The sequence below is a fragment of the Pelodiscus sinensis genome, chromosome 6, assembly GCF_052426305.1.
Source record: "Pelodiscus sinensis isolate ZL-2025 chromosome 6, ASM5242630v1, whole genome shotgun sequence".
Taxonomy (NCBI): Eukaryota; Metazoa; Chordata; order Testudines; family Trionychidae; genus Pelodiscus; species Pelodiscus sinensis.
In genome coordinates, this window is record NC_143057.1 from 130,189,858 (window position 1) to 130,210,555 (window position 20,698).

At 48.2% G+C, this 20,698-nt stretch overlaps 1 protein-coding gene across 6 annotated transcripts in view; it reads left to right on the top strand.

The window, feature by feature from the left end:
• The window catches only part of UNC13B (unc-13 homolog B), a 341,304-nt gene that overhangs the window by 80,337 nt on the left and 240,269 nt on the right, over positions 1–20,698 (top strand). For all 6 annotated transcript variants that reach the window (XM_075932839.2, XM_075932833.2, XM_075932834.2 and 3 more), the window contains 2 exons: positions 16,276–16,349; positions 18,712–18,769. In XM_075932839.2, the coding sequence (XP_075788954.2) occupies positions 16,276–16,349; positions 18,712–18,769 (132 nt within the window). The remainder of the gene's footprint in view (positions 1–16,275; positions 16,350–18,711; positions 18,770–20,698) is intronic.

A 20,698-nucleotide genomic window follows, 5' to 3' on the forward strand; every position in this document is an offset into this window, starting at 1 on the left:
GGACATGAGTAATGGAAAGGAGATGTATTCGTCTCAGACCGCGGAAAAATCTCCGTTCCCAGAGTAACTGGCAGGCGCTTGTCCAGAACCAGCGAGAATTTGTCTGTCGGGGCATCTGAGCACCAGGAGCTAATGGAGTGGGAGGGCTTGCAGAGGCCGGTGAGCCTGGGGTAATTAGAACACTCGGGGCAGTGAAAGAACCAGTTGAGACGGATGATAAAAGGGCTTGGCTGCAGTTAGCGCACGAGGAGCTGGGAGGACGGAGGGAGTGCTGCTGGGAGTTGAGGAGAAACAAGCACCAGTGGCTACCGGAGGAGGAGCCTGGGAGAAGGAAGGTGCGGGGGAAGTAGCCCAGGGGCCTTGTAGCCATCTCCTAGCCGGTGTTGGAGATGTCTCTAGACAGCTGCTATTACAGTGCCCGGGGCTGGAACCTGGAACCTGGAGTAGAGGGTGGGTCCAGGTTCCCCCCAACACCCACCTCCCATGTCCATAACCCAAAAGGCTGGCTAGGGCAAGGAGGGTTTTACCCAGCCCTGCATTATTTGTGGAGCCACTGAGACTGGAGTTTGGTTCCCTTTAACTCAGGCTGAGAGTAGTCCCACAAACCGCCAGCTGATGCCCATGGGGTGGTACCTGAGTTGAGGGCTGCTGTGAGCCTCTGAGGCAAGCAAATGTGCCTGAAAGAGCAGGACCCACTGAGGCCAAGTAGGAGCTGTCACACCACCTATCTCCATAAGAAGCACGGCATTAAGACCTATTGCCCTGCACGCAGGTGAGAGCATCATCCAACCGCGTCTAGCCAATATTTTGATGAGTGTGAGAGCTGTAAATCGTTGATGCTGCCATCTGCTGATTGCCACCCACCCCTTGGGGATCTTGTAGCAAACTTCCCCACAACTGGCAAGCGAGAAGGAAGTACAAGGGGGTGTTGCTCATTCATTCTGGCTGTGCATTGGAATTTACTGTCCTACCTCCTCCAAAACCGCCAGCCCCAATCCTTTGTAGGGACCTTTCTCACGCGGAGGTTCTCAAAAAAACAAGTGGTTCCTACTACAGCAAGGAGCAATAGAGTTGGGCACCTCTGCAGAACCAAGGAAAGGGTTTTTACTCAACATACTCCCTGAAATCCAGAGAGGGCTGTTGGAGAGCTGCCTTCGATTTCTGCCAACTCACCCTCTTCATCTGCAAGCTGGCTTGGCTAGTGGCTTCTACCACTTGGACTTGGTTAAACCCTTGGCAGCAAACATGTACTGCATAATGTTCTATTTCATTCTAGTGAGTTGAGTAGTTTGAAAACCATGAGTAGTCCTGTGGCAGTTGAGAGTAAGTGGAGCTCTTAACCAGTCATAGTTTCGGGGATTCTAAAGCTAGACGGGACGTGAGAACTTGTCAAAGTACGGCCTCAAGGAGATCTTTTAGAAAAACATCCCTTGCTAAAAGTAGTCAGCAATGGATAATCCACCACAATTTTACTTTTAAATAAGCTTATTTTAAAAAAATAACTCTGCGGTTATTTAAAATGAAATCCAGTTTTTCTAATGAAAAGAACTGCTTTTTATACACCATTGAAGCTAATGACATAATTGATCTTTCTCCTATGAGTGAACTGCTCGTTTCTGTGGAGTAAAATGATCGATTTGGGTGTCTTGTATTTATCTTTATCCTGATCACTGAGCTTGTGTTTTGCATCACTTCTCCACGCATTAGACTGATGTTTCTCTGTACTGGCAAGGCATCTGGTGTAATCCAGATAATAAATTGCCTTAAACTGCATGGGATATGTTACTTTTGCTTCATTAATAATGTAGAAGGAAACTCTCTACAATACTTGCTCAATCTGTATTGCAAAAATTCTGCCCTCATTTTGTATGAATGCTGATTTCTTTTCACAGCCAGTAAAGCAGTCTTAAACACTTTTATATAGTAGAGCAGACTTCTGTGTCTGATAAATACAAAATCCCTTATGTCTGAAATGTTATTCCCCCCTCCCTTCCTGTTCCTGTATTCTCTTCGAGAATTGAAAGCAGCACATGCCTTTTCTTTTTGTTCTTTAAAAACACATAGCCTGGTAAAAGAACACAACAGATTTCTGAGGAGCAGGGTTTACACCAGAAAAGTAAGGCTATTGGACGTGAAAAATGCGTACAATCTCAAACAGGTCCCTTTTGGGTATAGTTACTTTTTAAAACATGCAATCCTTGTGCTTTCATTCAACAGTCAAACTCCTGAATTGAGAGAGGCTCTGAACACCTCGTGTCTACAAGCACCAACTGCAGCACTCAGTGCTGTTTTGAGTAGTTGTGCTGCAGTTAGCTGGGGCCAAAACCTAAACTGATTATTCCCTTGCAAGCATGTTACATGAGAATCCAGCTACCTTACCTCATTGGTTGGTGTTTCTTTCGAGAATGCGTATAACAAAGTTTTAGAGAGAACATGTGGCAATACAAATTAAATCCACAGCACAAAATAAATGACTCTTTTCCTCAGATTCTCTTAAGTAATGTGTTTATAGATCATGCTGAAATCCAGCCAGATGTTCGGAGTGTACAGGGTCAGCCTCTTAAATGTTTTCTTGTTAATGCTTGCAACAGGAACAGTCAGAGAAACAGCAGGGCTGTGTCTAGACTGCAGGGTTTTTTCGAAAAAAGTAGCCTTTTTTCGAAAAAACTTCACCTGCGTCTAGACTACAGCTGCGTTCTTTCTAAATTAAATCGAAAGAATGCGGCTTTTCTTTCGACGGCGGTACTCCTCATTTCACGAGGAAGAACGCCTTTTTTCGAAAGTGCTCTTTCGAAAAAAGGCGTTCTTGAATGCAAACAGGGCTTTTTCGAAAGAGAGCATCCAGACTGCCTGGGTGCTCTCTTTCGAAAAAGCGGCTTGCTTTTTCGAAAGTATTGCTTGCAGTCTAGATGTTCTTTTTCGAAAGAGGCTTGCAGTCTAGACGTAGCCCAGGAGTTTGGAACATCAACTCCAGTGGTTTCAAGATTTGGTTCCTGAGTAACCCCCTGCCTTTCAGAATCAAGAGCTGATTTTCTGAGCTTAAGCTTTCCCCCCATCAATGTAGTTAGGCCTCCCACAGGAGATAGAGCCAATGGCTGAAAAGGTTAAAAATAGCCAGAAATGGGGTGGTTAGGGGGAAGATCTCCCCTTATGGGACTACAATGGTTTTGAGAAGAGGCATATGGACAATATTCCTAAGTCTCTTCTGGGAGTCTCATTTGGTTTCCTGGATGACACGCTTCAGGTAAGAATGGAATAAGGGGCGTGTGTACACATGTGATTTGGCATACTTGCGTAAGTACAGAGCGGTACATTCACACCAAGCCCTTGGTTAGCAGCTTTCCAGAAATAGAAGATGGAGTGTGCTCTGCTTCTTGGTTGAACAATGCAGTTTCCTCCTTCTGCTTTCTTGCTCTTCAGGTGCTTCAGAAGGACAATGCCTATGCAATAATGCAGCGAGTGTGTTCTCTGCACAATGTCTGGGTCACTCATTCAGTGTTACGGATTTTTGTTTTAATATTTGCCTAACACTAGATGGAATATTGTTTAACAAACAAAAGATGCGTTTTAATTTTTCTTCCAGACTTAAGGGTATTCTAGGGTTTCATCTCTGGAGAAAGCTTTTTCGAGTTAATTGCCCTGCATCCTGGATAAAGATTTTTGGTCACGGTCCAGCTGCTGGTCATCATTGTACCTTAGATTTTCTTACAGCTCTGGAGATGAAGCACAGGCCTGTTGCTCTGTCTGGTCTCACTGCCCTTTTTTTCTTTTGAATTTGTCCTTCCAGGTGTCTTTCTGTGCGTTGGTCTGCTAACCTGTTGCTGTAGTTGCCTAGCTATTGCTTTGTGTCTTACAGAGATCCTAAGGGTTCATTGCCTTGAAGAGTGAGATTCAGAGCCCAAAGAGATCCAAAACCGAGTGAGACTTTACAGGTGCTCTTAGGCTGTTGCTTATGATAGGTTCCCATCTTTACACCTTGGTGGTGACGTCAATAGTCCAGGTTTTTAATCCAGCCAGCACTTACTAGTATGTCTTAAGGTGTATGCTGCAAAATGTTTCATATGAAACAACTGTCTTTATTCACACCAAATCTAGAGCACGTGAGAATTGTGTATGTACACAATTGTGTATCCACAAACCAGTGGATTTTAATACGGGTTGAACTTCCCAAATCTGGGATTCTCTGTTCCAGCAACGTCCGTGATCCAGTAAAGCAGCAGATATTGCTGGACCAAAGAGCCCCAGGAGCAGGAGTTAGCCAGGAGAACGCAGGGTCTGCGAAGCCCCAGTGTCAGCAGGGCAGGTGGCTGGAGAGCTCCTGGCAGTGGGGACGGCAGTGGCCCGGAAACCCGCGGTGGCCTCGGAGCTGGGATGGCTGGGCAGCCCTTACCGAGAAACAGTTGGTGGTGGCGGGGCCAGGCAACAGCCCGGGAACCCCAACAGCGGGGCTAGGTGGCAGCTGGGAGTCCCGGCCCCAGCAGGGGAATCCCTGTGGGGCTGGCCTGGTGGCCCTGGCCAGGGAACCGTAGGAAACCCCTGGCAGCAGCAGGGCAGCCCAGGGCCAGGGAACCCCAAGGAACCACTGGAGGTAGTGGGGATGGTGGCGGCCAGGTGGCCCTGCCTGGGGAACCCCTGGATGGGGAACCACAGCCAGGCAGTGGCAGGGCGGGGAGCCCCAGGGAAAGGAGCTGGCAGTGGGGCAGCCAGCAGGGGAGCATGGACTTCCCTTGTTCCGGGACGGCTCAGGTCCTGAGGTGCTGGACCAGGGAGGTCCAACCTGTAACAGTTATTTGCTGGTTGGAACAAAACAATGGGATGGTTGGGGCTCCCTGAGGACCAGTGTTGCTAACGCCTGGCTTAGGCACAGTCAGTGGTAGAACGAGAGAAATAGTCTAACGTGAACTTTTTATATAAACCGAACCAAAAAGAACGGTTTTGTCAGTAAAACAATGTGAATTTTGCGTATCGCCCTGTCATCGTGCTGATCCGTTTGAAGAACACTTCACAGGACAGGGGTTCTTTGGCTTGTGTGTTCTTGCCCATGTTATATTTGCAATCAATTAAAATGATCAGATTCCAAAATAAATAAATGCAAAATAAATGTAAATCCAATAATTAAAATAAAACACAAAATACATTAAATGAATATAAATATAAGTAATTAAATGGAATTTAATGCATTTGATTCTAACCAACCATTGAGATTACACATTTATGTTAATATCTAATTTGGATTCACATCTTCATGTGCTTTGTTATATTGTCATGTGGCCCCCTTCGCTGTTTTTAAGTCCAAGTCTCTGACGTGAAACACGGCTCGGGATTTGCCAGCTTTCCTCGGGCAATAGAGGCCAGTAGCTCATCTACTCCAGGGTTTGGATTGAATATAATACTCCTTTGCTGTTTAAGCAATAACAGTAACTGCCACAGGAATGCTACATGATCTAACTGGGAGGGATGGGGTGTGGATGGAAGGTTACTGGGAGATGTGGTCTGAGATGATCTTTCTAAGATCTCACCTAGAATATAGAAAAGTTTGAGAACGTTTCTGTTGCTTCCTCCCTTTGTCCGTATAAAAGCAGCTTAAATCAGAACACTTAATTAAGACCAGACACAAATGCAGCTGTAAAACTAAAAGCTTCTGCTTTCTGAAGAAGGTAATTTCCACTTAACAGGACCCCTCTTTTCTCATGTGGAATTTGACTCTGGATGACTGGGATTTATTCAATACTGAACATTTTTCACTTAAAGTATTTTTTTTGTACTTGATGTTTGCTGTTCCTTTGTGAAGACCAGGAAGGACTGTGGAAAGTAATTACGTTCTGGACCAAATCAGTTTTCCCTGTCCCTGATAGATGCAAGAAAGTGTGCAGTAGCAGCAGTAGCAACCTGATGATAAAAATCTGATGCCTGCTTCATGAAACTATCTGATCATGAAAAGGCAAAACTGCAAAGATCTGCATTCTTCCCAGAACTCACGCTGCCTAATGTATTTCATAGCTAGGGAAGAGCACAATGTTTCTGTCTGTAGATGCCCCTATAGTTGCTCTGGACAGAAAATTAGAGGTCTTGAAGGATGACAGCCCCTGGAGGGTCTCCTTCTTCCTGCATTTCCAAGTGCTCATGCAAATCGAAGATACGGGGCTGTTCGGAGGGAGAACTGGACGTTGTGTTGATTTGTGGCGCCACCAAGTGGATAAGCGTAGACATACTCTGACAGTCCATGCAGTAGCTGCAGAGTGGCTAATTCAGTCTCAGGACACCTCTCCATTCTCCTCCGAGCTAATGGAGTTCTGTCACGCTGTGATCTCGGATCATTCCTCCCAGCTCCTGGCTACGTGATAGGTTCAGGTTAGGGTTTTCTCGCTCAGATCTTTGTCAGTAGGTCTTGTCAGAGTCTCTTCTCCTTCCAAATTGTAACGTCAGATGGCAGCCACCTTGCTTGCTCTCAGATAAAATTTGCATGGGATGGTCTCCAAGCTATCCATCTTCCATCTGATTGCCAGCGTTAGTGCCTAAGGAACACATCTAGGAAATCTCATTTGTGTGTAGTAACATCAGCCTTGATAGTCGAAGGCGCACGAACTGCCCAACATTGAAAGCGCTATGTGGAGCCCCCCCGGGGAGGTGTGAATTTGGAACATAGTGGCAGCTGAAGGGGTTTCTTATGCTGTGAAATGTGGTTAGGGCACAGTTAAGCTCAGGTATTGAAATGTACTGTGGGGTTTTAGGGAGCTATGCAGTGCCACATTACTTTTGTATCCCGGATGGTGGTATTGTTTCCAGATCATTCAGCACTGAACTTGCTCAAAAAAGTTCATTATCGACATCGACTTGTGACTTCCAAAGAACTGCTTGTTTCAGCAAAAAAATTAATTCTGTCATTGTTCGAACATTGTTTCACTTTCTTGCCTTGATTAATTCAGTGTATTTAAACAATCAAACATCCCTTATCTCGCAGTTCACAACAGGCAGTGAGCCTCTGTGTGCAGTAATAAGTGCTGCTCGTCCAATCACTTTTTTCCCCACACAGACTTTTAAAAAATTGGGAATTCAGCAGCTTTGCTTTAATAAAATGTAATGATTGCTACAGCTTGACTCGAGAGAAGGGATCCATGTTCCTACCAACAAGAGCCCCCCGTGAATAATTAAGTATGTCTACTGGGCTTTGGAGGCCATGTCTCCACTTGTGGGAAGATAGTGTCTGTGGCGGTTGACTTTCCGGTATTCAATTTAGCGGGTCTAGTAAAGACCTACTAAATCAAACCCTGAGTGTGCTCCCATTGGCACTGTGATAGAAATGTAGCCGTGTTAGTCTGGTGTAGCTGAAACAAAATACAGGACTATGTAGCCCTTTAAAGACTAACAAGATGGTTTAGTAGGTGATGAGCTTTCATGGGCCAGACCCACTTCCTCAGATCAAATAGTGGAAGAAGATAGTCACAACCATATATACCAAAGGATACAATTAAAAAAAATGGAACACATATGAAAAGGACAAATCACATTTCAGAACAGAAGGGGGATGCGGGGGGGGGGAGGTAAATGTCTGTGAGTTAGTGATATTAGAGGAGGGGAAAGGTAGATGTCTGTGAGCTAATGGTATTAGGTGATAATTGGGGAAGCTATCTTTGTAATGGGTAAGGTAGTTGGTGTCTTTGTTGAGCCCCCCCGTGGAGAGTGCCAAATTTTAGCATGAATGACAGTTCAGAGGATTCCCTTTCAAGTGCAGATTTGAAAGTCTTCTGGAGTAGGATGCATGTAATTAAGTGGTTGAGACAGTGTCCTTTCTGGTTGAAATGGCAAGAAACTGTTTTTTCTTTGTGATCCTGTCTAATATCTGTTTTGTGGGCATTGATCCTTTGGCAAAGTGTCTGAGACGTTTGTCCAATGTACATAGCAGACGGACACTTTCGGCACATAATAGCATAAATTATATTTCTGGATGCGCAGGAATATGTATTCTTGATCTTATAATTCACTTGGTTAGGTCCAATAATGGTATCAGCAGAGTGAATATGTGGACAAAGCTGGCAACGGGGTTTGTTGTAAGGGAAGGTACCAGGGTTGGTATTAGTGTGGTATGTGTGACGGCGCGTTGGGGGTCCCCCGTCTCCTGCACCCCGAAATGGCACAAACAGACTGCACCAGCCGGTGGAATAGAGGAAGTTTATTGCCTCTCCAGGATACAGCACAGCACAGATGTAATCTGGTCACAGAGCTGGGCTAGGCTGCCTCAGGCCCCCTTGAAATGGGGGAGGCTGGGCCCCTAAACTCCAGCCCCTTCCCCTAGGCTCTCCTCCATGCTCCCAGACAGTAACTAACTAAATTCCCTTCCAGCCCTGCCCCCCAGTCAGGGCAGCATTCCACCTTCCTTTGTTCCTCTCCATGGGGGGTGTCTGGCCACTGGTTCAACACGTTTGGCACTACCTTTGCATAGTGAGGTTTTCCCTGCTGGGTCTTGCTCCAGACAGCAGGGGTCACCACAGCCCAGCAAGTACCCCCACTACGTCACAGTTCTCCCCCCTCCGAGAGCGAACTGAGCAGGGTCACTCCGCTCGTGACCTAGGGAAGTTCGGGTCCTCTGCGTGGGAACCCGCCCCGGGGACATGGGTGCTCCCCTTGACTCAGGCCGGCCGTGGCAAGGCCCCACATGAGCTGGCTTCCCTCTGTCCACTCGCCGCCCCGCTCCAGGGCGACTGGCACAGGCCTGTCCTCGGGGGTCACACCCACCCTTCCGCTGGCCTTGATCTCTGGCCAGGGTCTCTCGGGCCGGGGCCATGAGCTCAGCGAGCCTTCTCTGGACAGCCAGGGCAGCTTCCACCCCCGATGCTCCATCCAGGGAGGTCTTCCCCTCCCATAACTCTCTCAGCAAGCCCAGAGGGTCCTTTATCTGGGGTAGAGACCCCCAAGCCGCTTTCCTACTGTCTTGGGCCTTCCCGCCCCTCTGGCAGGAGTCACAGGACCGGCAGTACCGCTGCACGGCTGTAAAGATTCCCGGCCAATAGAAGTGCTGGAGCAGCCTCAGCCGGGTGCTCCGGATCCCCCGGTGGCCCCCAACGGGGACGTCGTGGGCCAAATACAGCAGCTTGAGGCGATACTTTCGGGGGACGACCAGCTGCCGCTGGACCCTCCATGCCCTCACCTTCCTGGGGGGAAGCCATTCACGGAACAGGAGTTCATGCTCCCGCAGGAATCTCTCCTGGCCACCTCTCCCACGGGGCTGAGCTGCACGGAGGCCAGCCTGGTCCCTCAGCCTCTGCAAGGAGGGGTCTGCCTGCACCTCAGCCTGGAATTCAGCTGCTGAGGCAGGGATCGGGACCTGTTCCCCACCTTTGCCTAGGTCCGGAGTCCCAGCCTGGCTGGACCCCGTGTCCACTGGGATGGGACCCTGAGGACGCTGCCAGGAGTCCTTCCCTGGACCCATGTTGTCAGCCCCCCGCTGGCTCTGGCTCCGGGTAGTGACTAGAGCCCGCTGGGATTCATGGGGCCACTCCTCTAGGTCATTCCCCATCAGCACCTCGGTGGGCAAGTGCGGGTGCACCCCCACTTCCTTGAGGCCCTCCTTCGCCCCCCATTTCAGATGCACCCGGGCTACAGGCACCTTAAACGGGGACCCATCTATGCCCTTCAGGGTCAGCTGGGTGTGGGGTAGTATCCGGTCTGGGGTCACTATGTCGGATCGGGCCAGAGTCACCTCCGCCCCCGTGTCCCAGAAGCCCGTCACCTTCCTACCATCCACCTCCAGGGATATGAGGCACTCGCTCCGCAGGGGCCGTCCTGCCCCCACCCGGTACACAGAGAAATCCGCCTCCTGAGAATCAGACCTCCCAGGGGAGGTGCACTGAGCATCCTTCCCCTGTCTCTGAGCTGAGGTTTGCCTGCCAGCCCCTGCCTCTGGGGCAGCCTGCCCTTCCTCCCGCCCCAGCCAGTTAACCCTGGAAAGTCCCCGGTCCTGGGACCTGGTGCACTGAGCCCTCTTGTGGCCTTTTTGCCCACAGCGCTGGCAAGTTAGGCTTTGGGCTGTCTCTGTCCAGGGCCTGGCTGGTTCTCTGGGGTATCGATGACTGGTCCTGGTCCCTGGGGCTCGCCTCGGAGGTGTCTCTCTCCGTTGCTCCGCCGGGAACTGGTCTCTGCGCGATTCTCCTTCTCTCCGGGACTCCCGTTCACCCCCGGATCGGCTCTCCGTGAACTCATCCGCCAGCCTCCCGGCCTCCTGGGGGTTCTCTGGTCTCCGGTCCTTGAGCCACAGCCTCAGTTTGGGTGGGCACGCTTCATAGAACTGCTCCATCATGACCAGCTTGAGCAGCTCCTCTGCAGTCTGGGCTCCCACTCCAGACACCCACTTGCGGCAGTATTGCGCCAGGCGGGAGGCCAGATCCACATAGGTCTCCCGTGGCCCTTTCTGTACCCCCCGGAACTTCTTCCTGTACATCTCGGGGGTCAGCCCGAACTTGTGCAGCAGGGCCTCCTTGACTCGGTTGTAATCCCCTGGCTGTAGGTCCTCCAGCTGACTGAGCACTCCGGCCGCCTCCTGGCTCCGTGCGGGGATGAGCTCCTGCAGCCAGTCAGCTGGGGGAACCCGTTGCAGTCCACAGGCCCTCTCAAAGGCACTGAGGAACCCGTCTATGTCACCCATGTCCTTCAGTTGGGCCACCACGAGCCTCTCCAAGCGTCTGGCAGTCCTGGGACCCTGGGGCCCATCCGCACTTGGCGCAGCCGGTGCCCCGCCGGTTCTCCGCTCTGCCATGGCCAGCTCATGCTGCCGCTGCCTCTCTCGATCTTGGCGCTCTCTCTCTCGGTCCTCTACTTCCAATTCCTTGATCCGCAGCTGGATCTCCAGCCGCCGTAGCTCCGCTGGGCTGGCCCCTGCCCTAGATGGGCTATTACTTGCAGGCCTCCCGGGAGACGCTCTCTCATCTCTCCGGTGGGTTCCAGCGCTCCTCCCCCTCTCTGAGCCTGACACACTCTCAGGGGGGGTCTGGCTGCTTCCCCTGGGGACAAGATCCTGGCCCTGTGGCTGGTCATTATCTTCCAGCTGGGTAATCAGTTGGGCCTTGGTTGCTTTCTGCATAGGCAAGCCCCTCTCTTTGCACAGCCCCACCAGCTCTGCCTTCAAGAGTTGGGCGTAGGCCATCTGCCCGCTGGTCCCCTTGGTGCAGACTCACCAGTCTAGTGCTGCAGCGCCCCACGATTCCCAGGAACCGCTTCGCTCTGTCTCCAGCACGCCTGGCTCCAGGGCTCTTGATTCTACTGCGCCTTGTCACTTGCCGCTGGAAGCTCCATCCACGGGGTGCAGTGCATCCCACTTCTGACACCAGTGTGACGGCGCGTTGGGGGTCCCCCGTCTCCTGCACCCCGAAATGGCACAAACAGACTGCACCAGCCGGTGGAATAGAGGAAGTTTATTGCCTCTCCAGGATACAGCACAGCACAGATGTAGTCTGGTCACAGAGCTGGGCTAGGCTGCCTCAGGCCCCCTTGAGATGGGGGAGGCTGGGCCCCTAAACTCCAGCCCCTTCCCCTAGGCTCTCCTCCATACTCCCAGACAGTAACTAACTAAATTCCCTTCCAGCCCTGCCCCCCAGTCAGGGCAGCATTCCACCTTCCTTTGTTCCTCTCCATGGGGGGTGTCTGGCCACTGGTTCAACAAGTTTGGCATTACCTTTGCATAGTGAGGTTTTCCCTGCTGGGTCTTGCTCCAGACAGCAGGGGTCACCACAGCCCAGCAAGTACCCCCACTACGTCACAGTATGTCCTGTGGTTGTTGGTAAGAATCATCTTGAGGTTAGGTGGTTGTCTATAGGAGACTATGGGTCTGTCTCCCAGTATAGGCTTTTCCAGTATAGGCTGTAATTTATTGATAATGTGTTGGACAGGTAATTTATTGATAATGTGTTGGACAGGTTTAAGTTGGGGGCTGTAGGTGATGACAAGTGGTGTTCTATTGTTGGTTTTCTTGGGTCTGTCTTGTAGTAGATGGTTTCTAGGTATTCGGCTGGCTCTTTCAATTTGCTTTTTTATTTCTCCGGGAGGGTAGTTGAGGTTTATAAATGCTTGGTAGAGATCCTGAAGTTTCTGGTCTCTGTCAGTGGGATTAGAGCAGATGCGGTTGTATCTAGGGGCTTGGCTATAGACGATGGATCGTATGGTGTGTGCTGGATGGGAGCTGGAAGCATGTAGGTAACTGTATGAGTCAGTGGGTTTCCTGTAGGGAGTGGTGTCTAATTTTCCATTGTTGATTTGTACTGTGGTGTCCAGGAAATGGATCTCTCGTGTGGAATGGTCCAGGCTGAGGTTAATGGTGGGGTGTAGGTTGTTGAAATCTCTGTGGAATGTCTCCAGTGTTTCTTGGCCATGCGTCCAGATCATAAAGATGTCATCGATGTAGCATAAGTAGAGAAGGGGTAAAACGGGACGGGAGTTGAGGAAACTTTGTTCTAGGTCAGCCATAAAGATGTTAGCATACTGTGGGGCCATGCGTGTATCCATGGCTGTGCCGCTGATCTGGAGGTATAAGTTGTTCTCAAACTGGAAATAATTGTGGGTGAGAATAAAGTTACATAGGTCTGCTATCAGGTTGGCAGTGGTGTCCTCTGAGATAGTGTTTCTAATTGCTTGTAATCCATCTTCATGTGGGATGTTGGTGTATACATCCATGGTGGCAAGGATGGTGATATTGGGGAGGTTATCGATGTTTTGTAGTTTGCTTAGGAAGTCAGTAGTGTCTCGGAGATAGCTGGGGGTGTTGGTTGCGTAGGGTTTGAGGAGAGAGTCTACATAGGTGGATAGACCAGTAGTGAGTGTGCCAATACCAGAGATGATAGGGCGTCCGGGGTGTCCAGGTTTATGGATCTTGGGAAGCAGATAGAACAATCCTGGTCAGGGGTCAGAAGTTGTTTGTGTGGATTTGTTCCCGAGTAGCTGTAGGGAGGCTTTTAAGGAGACAGAGTAATTTCTTTTGGTATTCCGAGGTGGGATCAGAGGAGAGAGGTTTGTAAAATGTGGTGTTGGAGAGTTGTCTGGTTGCCTCTTGGTTATAGTCGGCCTTATTCATAATGACCACAGCACCACCTTTGTTAGCTAGTTTGATTATAATGTCCAGGTTGGTTTTGAGACTCTGGATGGCATGGTGTTCAGCGTGGCTGAGATTGTGTGTCGCTTGCGAATAATGTCAGTCTGTGCGTTGTTGCGGAAGCTTTGTATATAGAAATCCAGATTGTAATTCTGACCGTCAGGGGGAGTCCATATAGAATTATTCTTCCTTTTGTGTTGATAGGGGGGATCTGGTAGGTCAGATTGGTGTTCATTGGTGGTTTGGAAATATTCTCGGAGGCGGAGGCAGTGGAAAAAAAGCTTCAAGGTCACCACAAAATTGTATCCAGTTTGTGGGGGACGTGGGGCAGAAAGAGAGACCCTGGGACAAGACAGACTTTTCTGCTGGATTGAGTTTGTAGCTGGAGAGGTTAACAATATTATCTGGTGGGTTGAGGTTGTTGCTGTTGTAGCCTGTGGTGTGGAGCAGTTTGGAAAATTTATTGTCTTTTCTTTGTTGTAGAGAATAGAAGTGTGTATAGTAGATTTCTTGTCTGGTGGAACAAAAGTCTTGCAAGGTGTAAGTCGGTGTGGATGTTTGTCCTGAGATGAGACTCTCTAAGTTAGAAATGTCATTCTTGATGGTTTTCTGTTTCTTGTATAAAATACTTATCAGGTGATTCCTTAATTTCTTGGATAGTGTGAGGCAGAGTCTTTCACTGTAGTCAGTGCAGTATGTTGATCTTAACGGATTGTTCACTTTCAGTCCTTTGGGTACGATGTCCATCTTCTTGCACTTGGATAGAAAAATGATGTCTGTACCCATTGGCACTGGTATTCCTACTCCTCGTGAGGAGTAAGAATTCAATGGGAGCATTTTTCCAGTTGACTGCCCACTGTAAGGATGGCTCCGTAGCTTGGCTTAACATAGCTGGAATTGCATATCTTGAGCAGATCTTCCCTTGTAGTGTGGACGTGGCCTTAGGCTATGTCTGCCAGTAAGCCCACTCTTGGTACCGAATATAGCTTTTGTGGCATCGGTCTGGATCCCTGCGTAGCTGTTCCAGTTAGTGTGCCCCTGTTATAAAGGCATCAAGGAGCTTAACCGTTTCCTCTCCCCTCGTATGTTGGCAGGACCCTGGAGAAATCATCGTCTTCTCTCTCTAAACCAGCAGTTCCCAACCTTTTCCCGATGGGGACCCATTTTGACAAATCAGGAAGACTTGGTGACCCAAGGCAATTAAAAAATGGGGGGTGGAGGGGCAGAGCCACCTGGGGAGACACTTGGCGACCCTTTTGAAATGTAATGGCCACCCATATTTGGGTCCCGACCCATAGGTTGGGGAATCCTGCTCTAAACTAACTTAACTAAGTGTACGAACATAGTCTGTGTGCTGCCCTGAAACACTGATGCTCTCGTCAATCTGTAAGGAAAAAACTGGCGCTTTTCAGTCCTTTTTACCACTTGTTCTCATTTACCGCTGGTTATAGCCTCCCTACAATGGCCCAGCCGAGTGGCAGCGTCTTTCCCACTCGTAATCTCATGTGCAAGAGGGGGGCTCCTTTGCGCTGGTGGTTAAAAGCGAGACAGCGTAGGGTGGTTCCCGTGTTCTTGTTGTCACTGTTGCTGACTTGTATACAACAGGATTTTGTTGCTTAAATTTGTGACCTTTCCTTTCCAAAAATTCCAGCCTTCCACATGTCTGCAGGGGGTGCTGTTGGTAAGTGTTGCTGGAGTTGTTTGAGTTACACACTGAGGACTTGGATTGTTTATAAGTCAATGGAAGTCAATTCACGTGCCAGATAGGAACTGCAGTGTTTTCTGGGTTCTTTCTCTTGCACTTATAGCTCCTGATTCCTGCTCCACCCTCTGTCAGCTCGAGCTTGCCTCTTCATACCACAGACTGTCGTGATCTTGTTCTTACCAATTAGTTTTTCAGAAACTCCAGTACTGTCTGTATTTTCACGACCTGTTTTTTCCTGCCTCTTATTAGCATGGGGCTTGGTGGTCTCCATACGCCACCGAAGTGGAAGGCCACATTCCATGATGACCGAGGCCTTGCTTACGCCTGCTTGCTATGGCATGCCCAGCTCTGAAGGCAGAGCCGAGAGTGGCTGTGCTGGAGGGGTGCTCTGAAGCCAGTGGTCCATGCAGGCTGCTGCAGAATTGTAATGGTGGCATGGTATTGCCAAACAGTATTGACACTCTTTCTTCTCTGCTGCCTTTGCAGCTGGGTGCCCAGCCAGCAGCCTCCAGTCTTGGAGTTCATCTCTCCTGGGCAGGTGACCGTCTTTGCCTCAGAAAGCTGGCCCCTCTGACGACGACAGAATTGCTCTGTCCATTCTCTACTGGGTATAGTAACGGGGGACATAGTTATTGAAACAAGGGATGGTACTGAACTGCCAGCTTCAAACATCTCGCTGGTAGCTTCCAAAGCCAAGAAATAAGGAGAATTGCTAATGTTCGTAGCACTTACCATTTTACATTTGTAGGGATTTAGTTACAAACCAAAAGACCCTGACTGTGCGGGAATTCCTTTTTTCTATGAGGCTTGAGCCACATATTAACTGTGTGACTGGACTGGTCAGCGTTTAGAAGATCTTTCAGAAGGAGTGTTTTTAGTTTACCATATAGTTAGACCGTCCCTGCACAGCTGTGGAAGCACGTTGTTTTAGCAGAATTTATGGAGGTAACATCGATTGCCTCAGAACAGCCAGTTTGGCCTGCAAAGAAAAACTGGGGTCATCTTACTACTTTGGAGAAGCGTCCGTACAGCCTGATGAGCCGTAAATGAAGATGTGCTCTCGAAGTGGCTGTTCTTTTGGGGTTAGGCAGAGAGAACTCTGGAGAAGAGCTCCTTGACCACATCTCGTTGTGTTTCCATGTGTGTAGCTGGTTCGTGACATTTTAGTGTCTCATACTTATGATATTAGTTTAAGCAAGTTGGATTTTGCGTTCTTCTTTTCTGCATTCTGTGTGTTCTCTGTTTATTTAGATAGTGATCAACGAGAATGTTTTCATCTAGAGACCTGGAACTACATTCCTATTTACATCTGCTAATAGAGGACATGGAGTGAATTTCAAAATGAAGACTGTCATGATGTGCTTTATTTAAAGAAGTGTCCTCTTGCAATGTTCTCGCTGTTTTAAGAGTGGCTGTTCAATACAAATGTAAAAGCAGAACTTGCTGGATAACTAGTTCAGTGTGGATGACTGATTCCTGTATGTGGTTACTATAGATATCCCTGAAGACGAAGCCAGATACTGGACCAATAAACTAGAAGAGATAAACTCTTCCCAAGATGGTGGTGAGGTGAGTAAACTTAACTTGAAACATGAGCACTATCGTTAAAATAGGATTCTGATCCAAAATGCCCCAGAGTTCACTGTAGTACAATGCAGAATTTCCATGCCAGTTAATTTTAGGTAATTACTGCAATTTCTCTTGATTTGCAAGTTTTCCTTTGTGCTGCCCACTTTCTGTTATGGGCGGTGTTAATGCCAGCTAGAATACTAGGGGAAATTGATTTCTGCATCATGCTTAGATTCAAAACCAGTGTAAAATTTGGCCTCTAGCAGACAGCAGGATGAGGTAGTTAGGAAAGCAGAGCTACCTCAGGCTGTGTTGCTTGTTATCCCAAACAAAGAATAACAAAAGATTCAGTTTCTTAGGCCTTTATGCAAAATATACACTAAGGATACCTGCCTTATTGAATAGTGATAGAAATGTGTTAGTCTGGTGTAGCTGAAACAAAATACAGGACTATGTAGCACTTTAAAGACTAACAAGATGGTTTATTAGATGAGCTCTCGAAAGATCATCATCTAATAAACCATCTTGTTAGTCTTTAAAGTGCTACATAGTCCTGCCTTATTGAAAGTATTATTAATTTAGTTGATGGACTTAATTTTTTGCCTTTAAGGAGCTTTTTACACCTACTTTTGTTGGAATTAACGAGTGTTAATAAAAAGTGTAACGCTCGCCTTTTTACGTACCAGGAGCGTATTTCTAAAAGGTCCTGTTAGCCATATAAATAGGGTGTGTGGGAAGTTCTGGGGCCATATATTGTGGCCATAATTTAGCCTCCCCGCATTTAGTCTGTGGTCAGTGGATTCATTGTGCAGACTGAGGATGCTCAGGCAGATCTGAAGTCTGGAACTGGCTGACCCACTCACTCAGGTGTATTTAACTGGATAAAAAAGGGTTTGTGTGTAGCTTCTTCAGGCAGTGCTTACAGAAGCAGCTGTTAGAGCTTCTTGGTCTCTGAACCAGTGACAAAGCAAGTGGTGTGAACTGGTCACTCGTCAGTAATGTTTTTGCAAGGCGATCCTCCTTTTAGGTTGAAAGCGATGGTGCCAGATGCACGGTGGAATAAAGGTGCCCTCTAGTGGTTCGTCAGATTCTTGGTAGATGAAGTTTGAGAATTGCGTCATAATTCATCCAATGTAGATGCCTTCTCTGCTCATCCAGCCTGTGCTTTCTCACTATAACTTGTGTGTGTGTGTGTGTGTGTGTGTGTGTGTGTGTGTGTGTGTAAGTGCGTCCCCGAGGTTATTCCTCATTTATTGTGAATGAGTCCCGTCAGTGGTCAGGGTATGTGTCATTAACCCAGCAAGCAAGATTTCAAAATGTGCAGCTTCCACTGACGTGAGCAGTGTTCCATGGAAGTGGAGTATGTGGGTGACCACCCAGGAGAGATTCAGGTGCTTCCCTGCTGATAAGCAGAGCATCCACATCCAGTGGCATGTGTTGCTACTGGTGGTGCACATCTGCACATGCCTTGGTGCACTTAAAATTTATTCTGCACATGGGTGGAAAAAATTAGAGGGAACATTGCTGGTGAGGTCTGTGTTCTTGGTATTTTGCCCAGTAGGATTAAAAAAATATTCTACCTATTTTCTGTCTCTAGCCTCAGACAGATCACTGGATTATTTTTGAGTGACCAGTGTGCTTACAGGTGGAGGGAGGAGATCAGAATAATGATATAAATGCATCTCTGGGGAACACCTCAGCACTGTAGCAGGCCTTTCTGGAATTAGCCAAAGCTGGGCACATGGAATCTGTGTAGTCCAGTATAAAGGCAAATAAGTTGAAAAATCCTTCCATGTTGTTGGCTGTTGCCTGCCTCCGCTGCAAGAGCGTTCTGCATGTTGCACTGCTCCGTGTGCACGAGTTATCTAGCTTCTCCCAGTCCCCACATCCAACGCTCCTTCAACGTCGTGTCCAAAGCTGTCAAACATGGGCACTTAAAACTCATATTGACATGTCAACAATAGAGGCTGCCTTATTCTCAGGCTGCCACACATGCCCAAATTCCACTGATGTCACCGCTCAGCAGCTCGGAAAGTCAGAAGTGTATGTTTGAGGTGGCTAAATGGATTTAGATGCCTAATTTGTGGTCCCCAAGTTAAATTTTTTTCTCTTGAACTTTAAAAGTAGATAAGACTTCGTCCTGTAGAGCCATTAACATATTTTGGCATGGGAGAGTGCGAATTTTTACTTTCCTAAGAGCATGTTCTGTATGTGAGCATTAAGGAAAATATTTTGTCCTTTAACTCCACCCCCACCTCCAGTATTCTCTGGGAGCGTAAGCTTGTTATGTTCTGGAAATCCTGTTTCATAAGATGACTTGAAATCTGTTACCTGTCTGTGCTGTCTTTTTCTCTTCCCTTAGTATTCATTTTCGGAAGAAGTCCAGAAGAAACCACTGCCCACTGCTGCCTCCCAGTGTTGTAAGTATGACTATTTCTCTCTTGACATACTTTCTCTTAAACACATGTCCTTTCATTCTCTGGTTAGTACATCCGGGCAAGATTCTCGTGTTAGAACTGCAGTTAGGAAATGGCAGCCTGCCTTACAGAAGGTGACATTAGGTTGGAGGTCAAACTAGGCATTTTTTGTAGGGCAGGTAGAATGCTCGAAATGCAGGGTTCTGCCATAGAGTCCTATGAATGATCTTAACCTGAAGATTAATAGTGAAGTCTGAATCTCAGTCCTTAGCCTATCCTTGTTTGATCAGTGTAGTAGGCACATGCAATTTAGGAAACCATCCAGAATTTTCTTTCTCTGTAGTAATTGTGGACAATGGGAGAGTTGGGAATGGATTTAAGTCTTCACTCCGATTTTTCTTCTGTTTGTATAACTGTCGGATCATTAACGGGATTTTAAGAGTATATATCGTGGTTTTCTGACTTTAAAATTATGTATTTTTCAGGAGAATATTTGGAGGCTGAAATCCTGTCAATGCACCCATTAAAATGTCGCCAAGTTTTGTGTATTATTCTTAAGATTGTGTGTATTCTCAGTGTGTTCTTTAATACAATGAGATGAGAAGTATTCATTATGTTAGTTGTTTCTGCTTTAATTCACTTTTTGAATCTGCTTCCTTTATTGTACTTGGGAAAACGTGGATGGGGAAAGACTTTAGCCTATGTTGCATATTGATAGTTTGCAAAATTACAGCTACTTTTAGCTCACAGCAGGGAGGGGATATGCGATATGCTATTGGAAAGTGGAAGCGAAACTTATCCATCCTTTAACGGCTTGACTGCTTTTGGAAGCATGACAGGGACAGGGAAGAAAATGCTCAGACAATGTTCTCTAACTGCTCACTCGGACTCCTTCTGCACCTCAGCGTAACGCTTTGGGTTGGGTCTTTTCAGGGCTGTTCAGAAAGCACTGCACAGAGTTAATGTTCAGGACCATTGTATGTGAAGTCCTGATAATAGACCTGGTAAACTACTCGCATCCCTTGTGCAGACTTGCACGTTTTGTTCCTGTTACAAACTTTCAAATGCAAGGTTTGAACGTAGCATTTTCTAGACTTGAACACACACGGGGACTCTACAGAGCTTGAGAAATGGCACCTCGTAGTACATCCAAGTAGTCTGCAGCCTAGGGGTGGGCAAAGGAGCCTCCAGCCCACGGCCGCCCTGCCGCTCCCCTGCCCCCAGGTCAATCGAGACCTAGAGACGAGGGAGTGCGGGCCTCAGAGGGACCTGCTCCCTAACTGCTGCACACCTCTGGCAGGGCAGGGGGCGAGAGACTTTGCACACTCCCCCACGCCCTGATTGCCCTGGGGGTGTGGGAGTCTTCTGTTGCAGTGCTTAGAGGGAACCACTAGCTGTTGGAAAACAGCTGTCGATTCTCTCTGGGGGCAACTTCACGTGCTTCCCTCCAAGTCAATCAGGGTCTGTGCGGGGTGGGAGGACGGGGGAGGGGGGGGGGATGAGATGTTTCCTGGCCCTACCCTTTCTTCCAGAGGGCACTTGAGAAATTTCTGAAGTGGGCCCCTTTTAAAAATGATTGCCCACCCTGCTGTAGCCTGTGATCAGCGATGCAGGAGTTGGGATCAGCACATAGACTGTCCATTTCCTGGATCTCCTTATAGGGCACCACCTTCTCTCCACAAGCCCAGCTGAGTCAGGCAAGAATTCACAAACCGACAGCTCACAAAGGACTTCCCCGTCTCGCCCTCTGAATGAGCCACAGCGTAGATCAGCTAGCGGGTAGCTCAATGTAAGTTCCACCGGCTCTGTAGCCTCTAGGGTCACACATGCTTCTCTGCCGGCTTTCTCTGTAGGTCCGTAAAACATATCACAGTGATGGGCCCATCAGTGGCTAGTAGCCAAGGTAGGTGGACAGCCCCGTGCGCTGGGTGT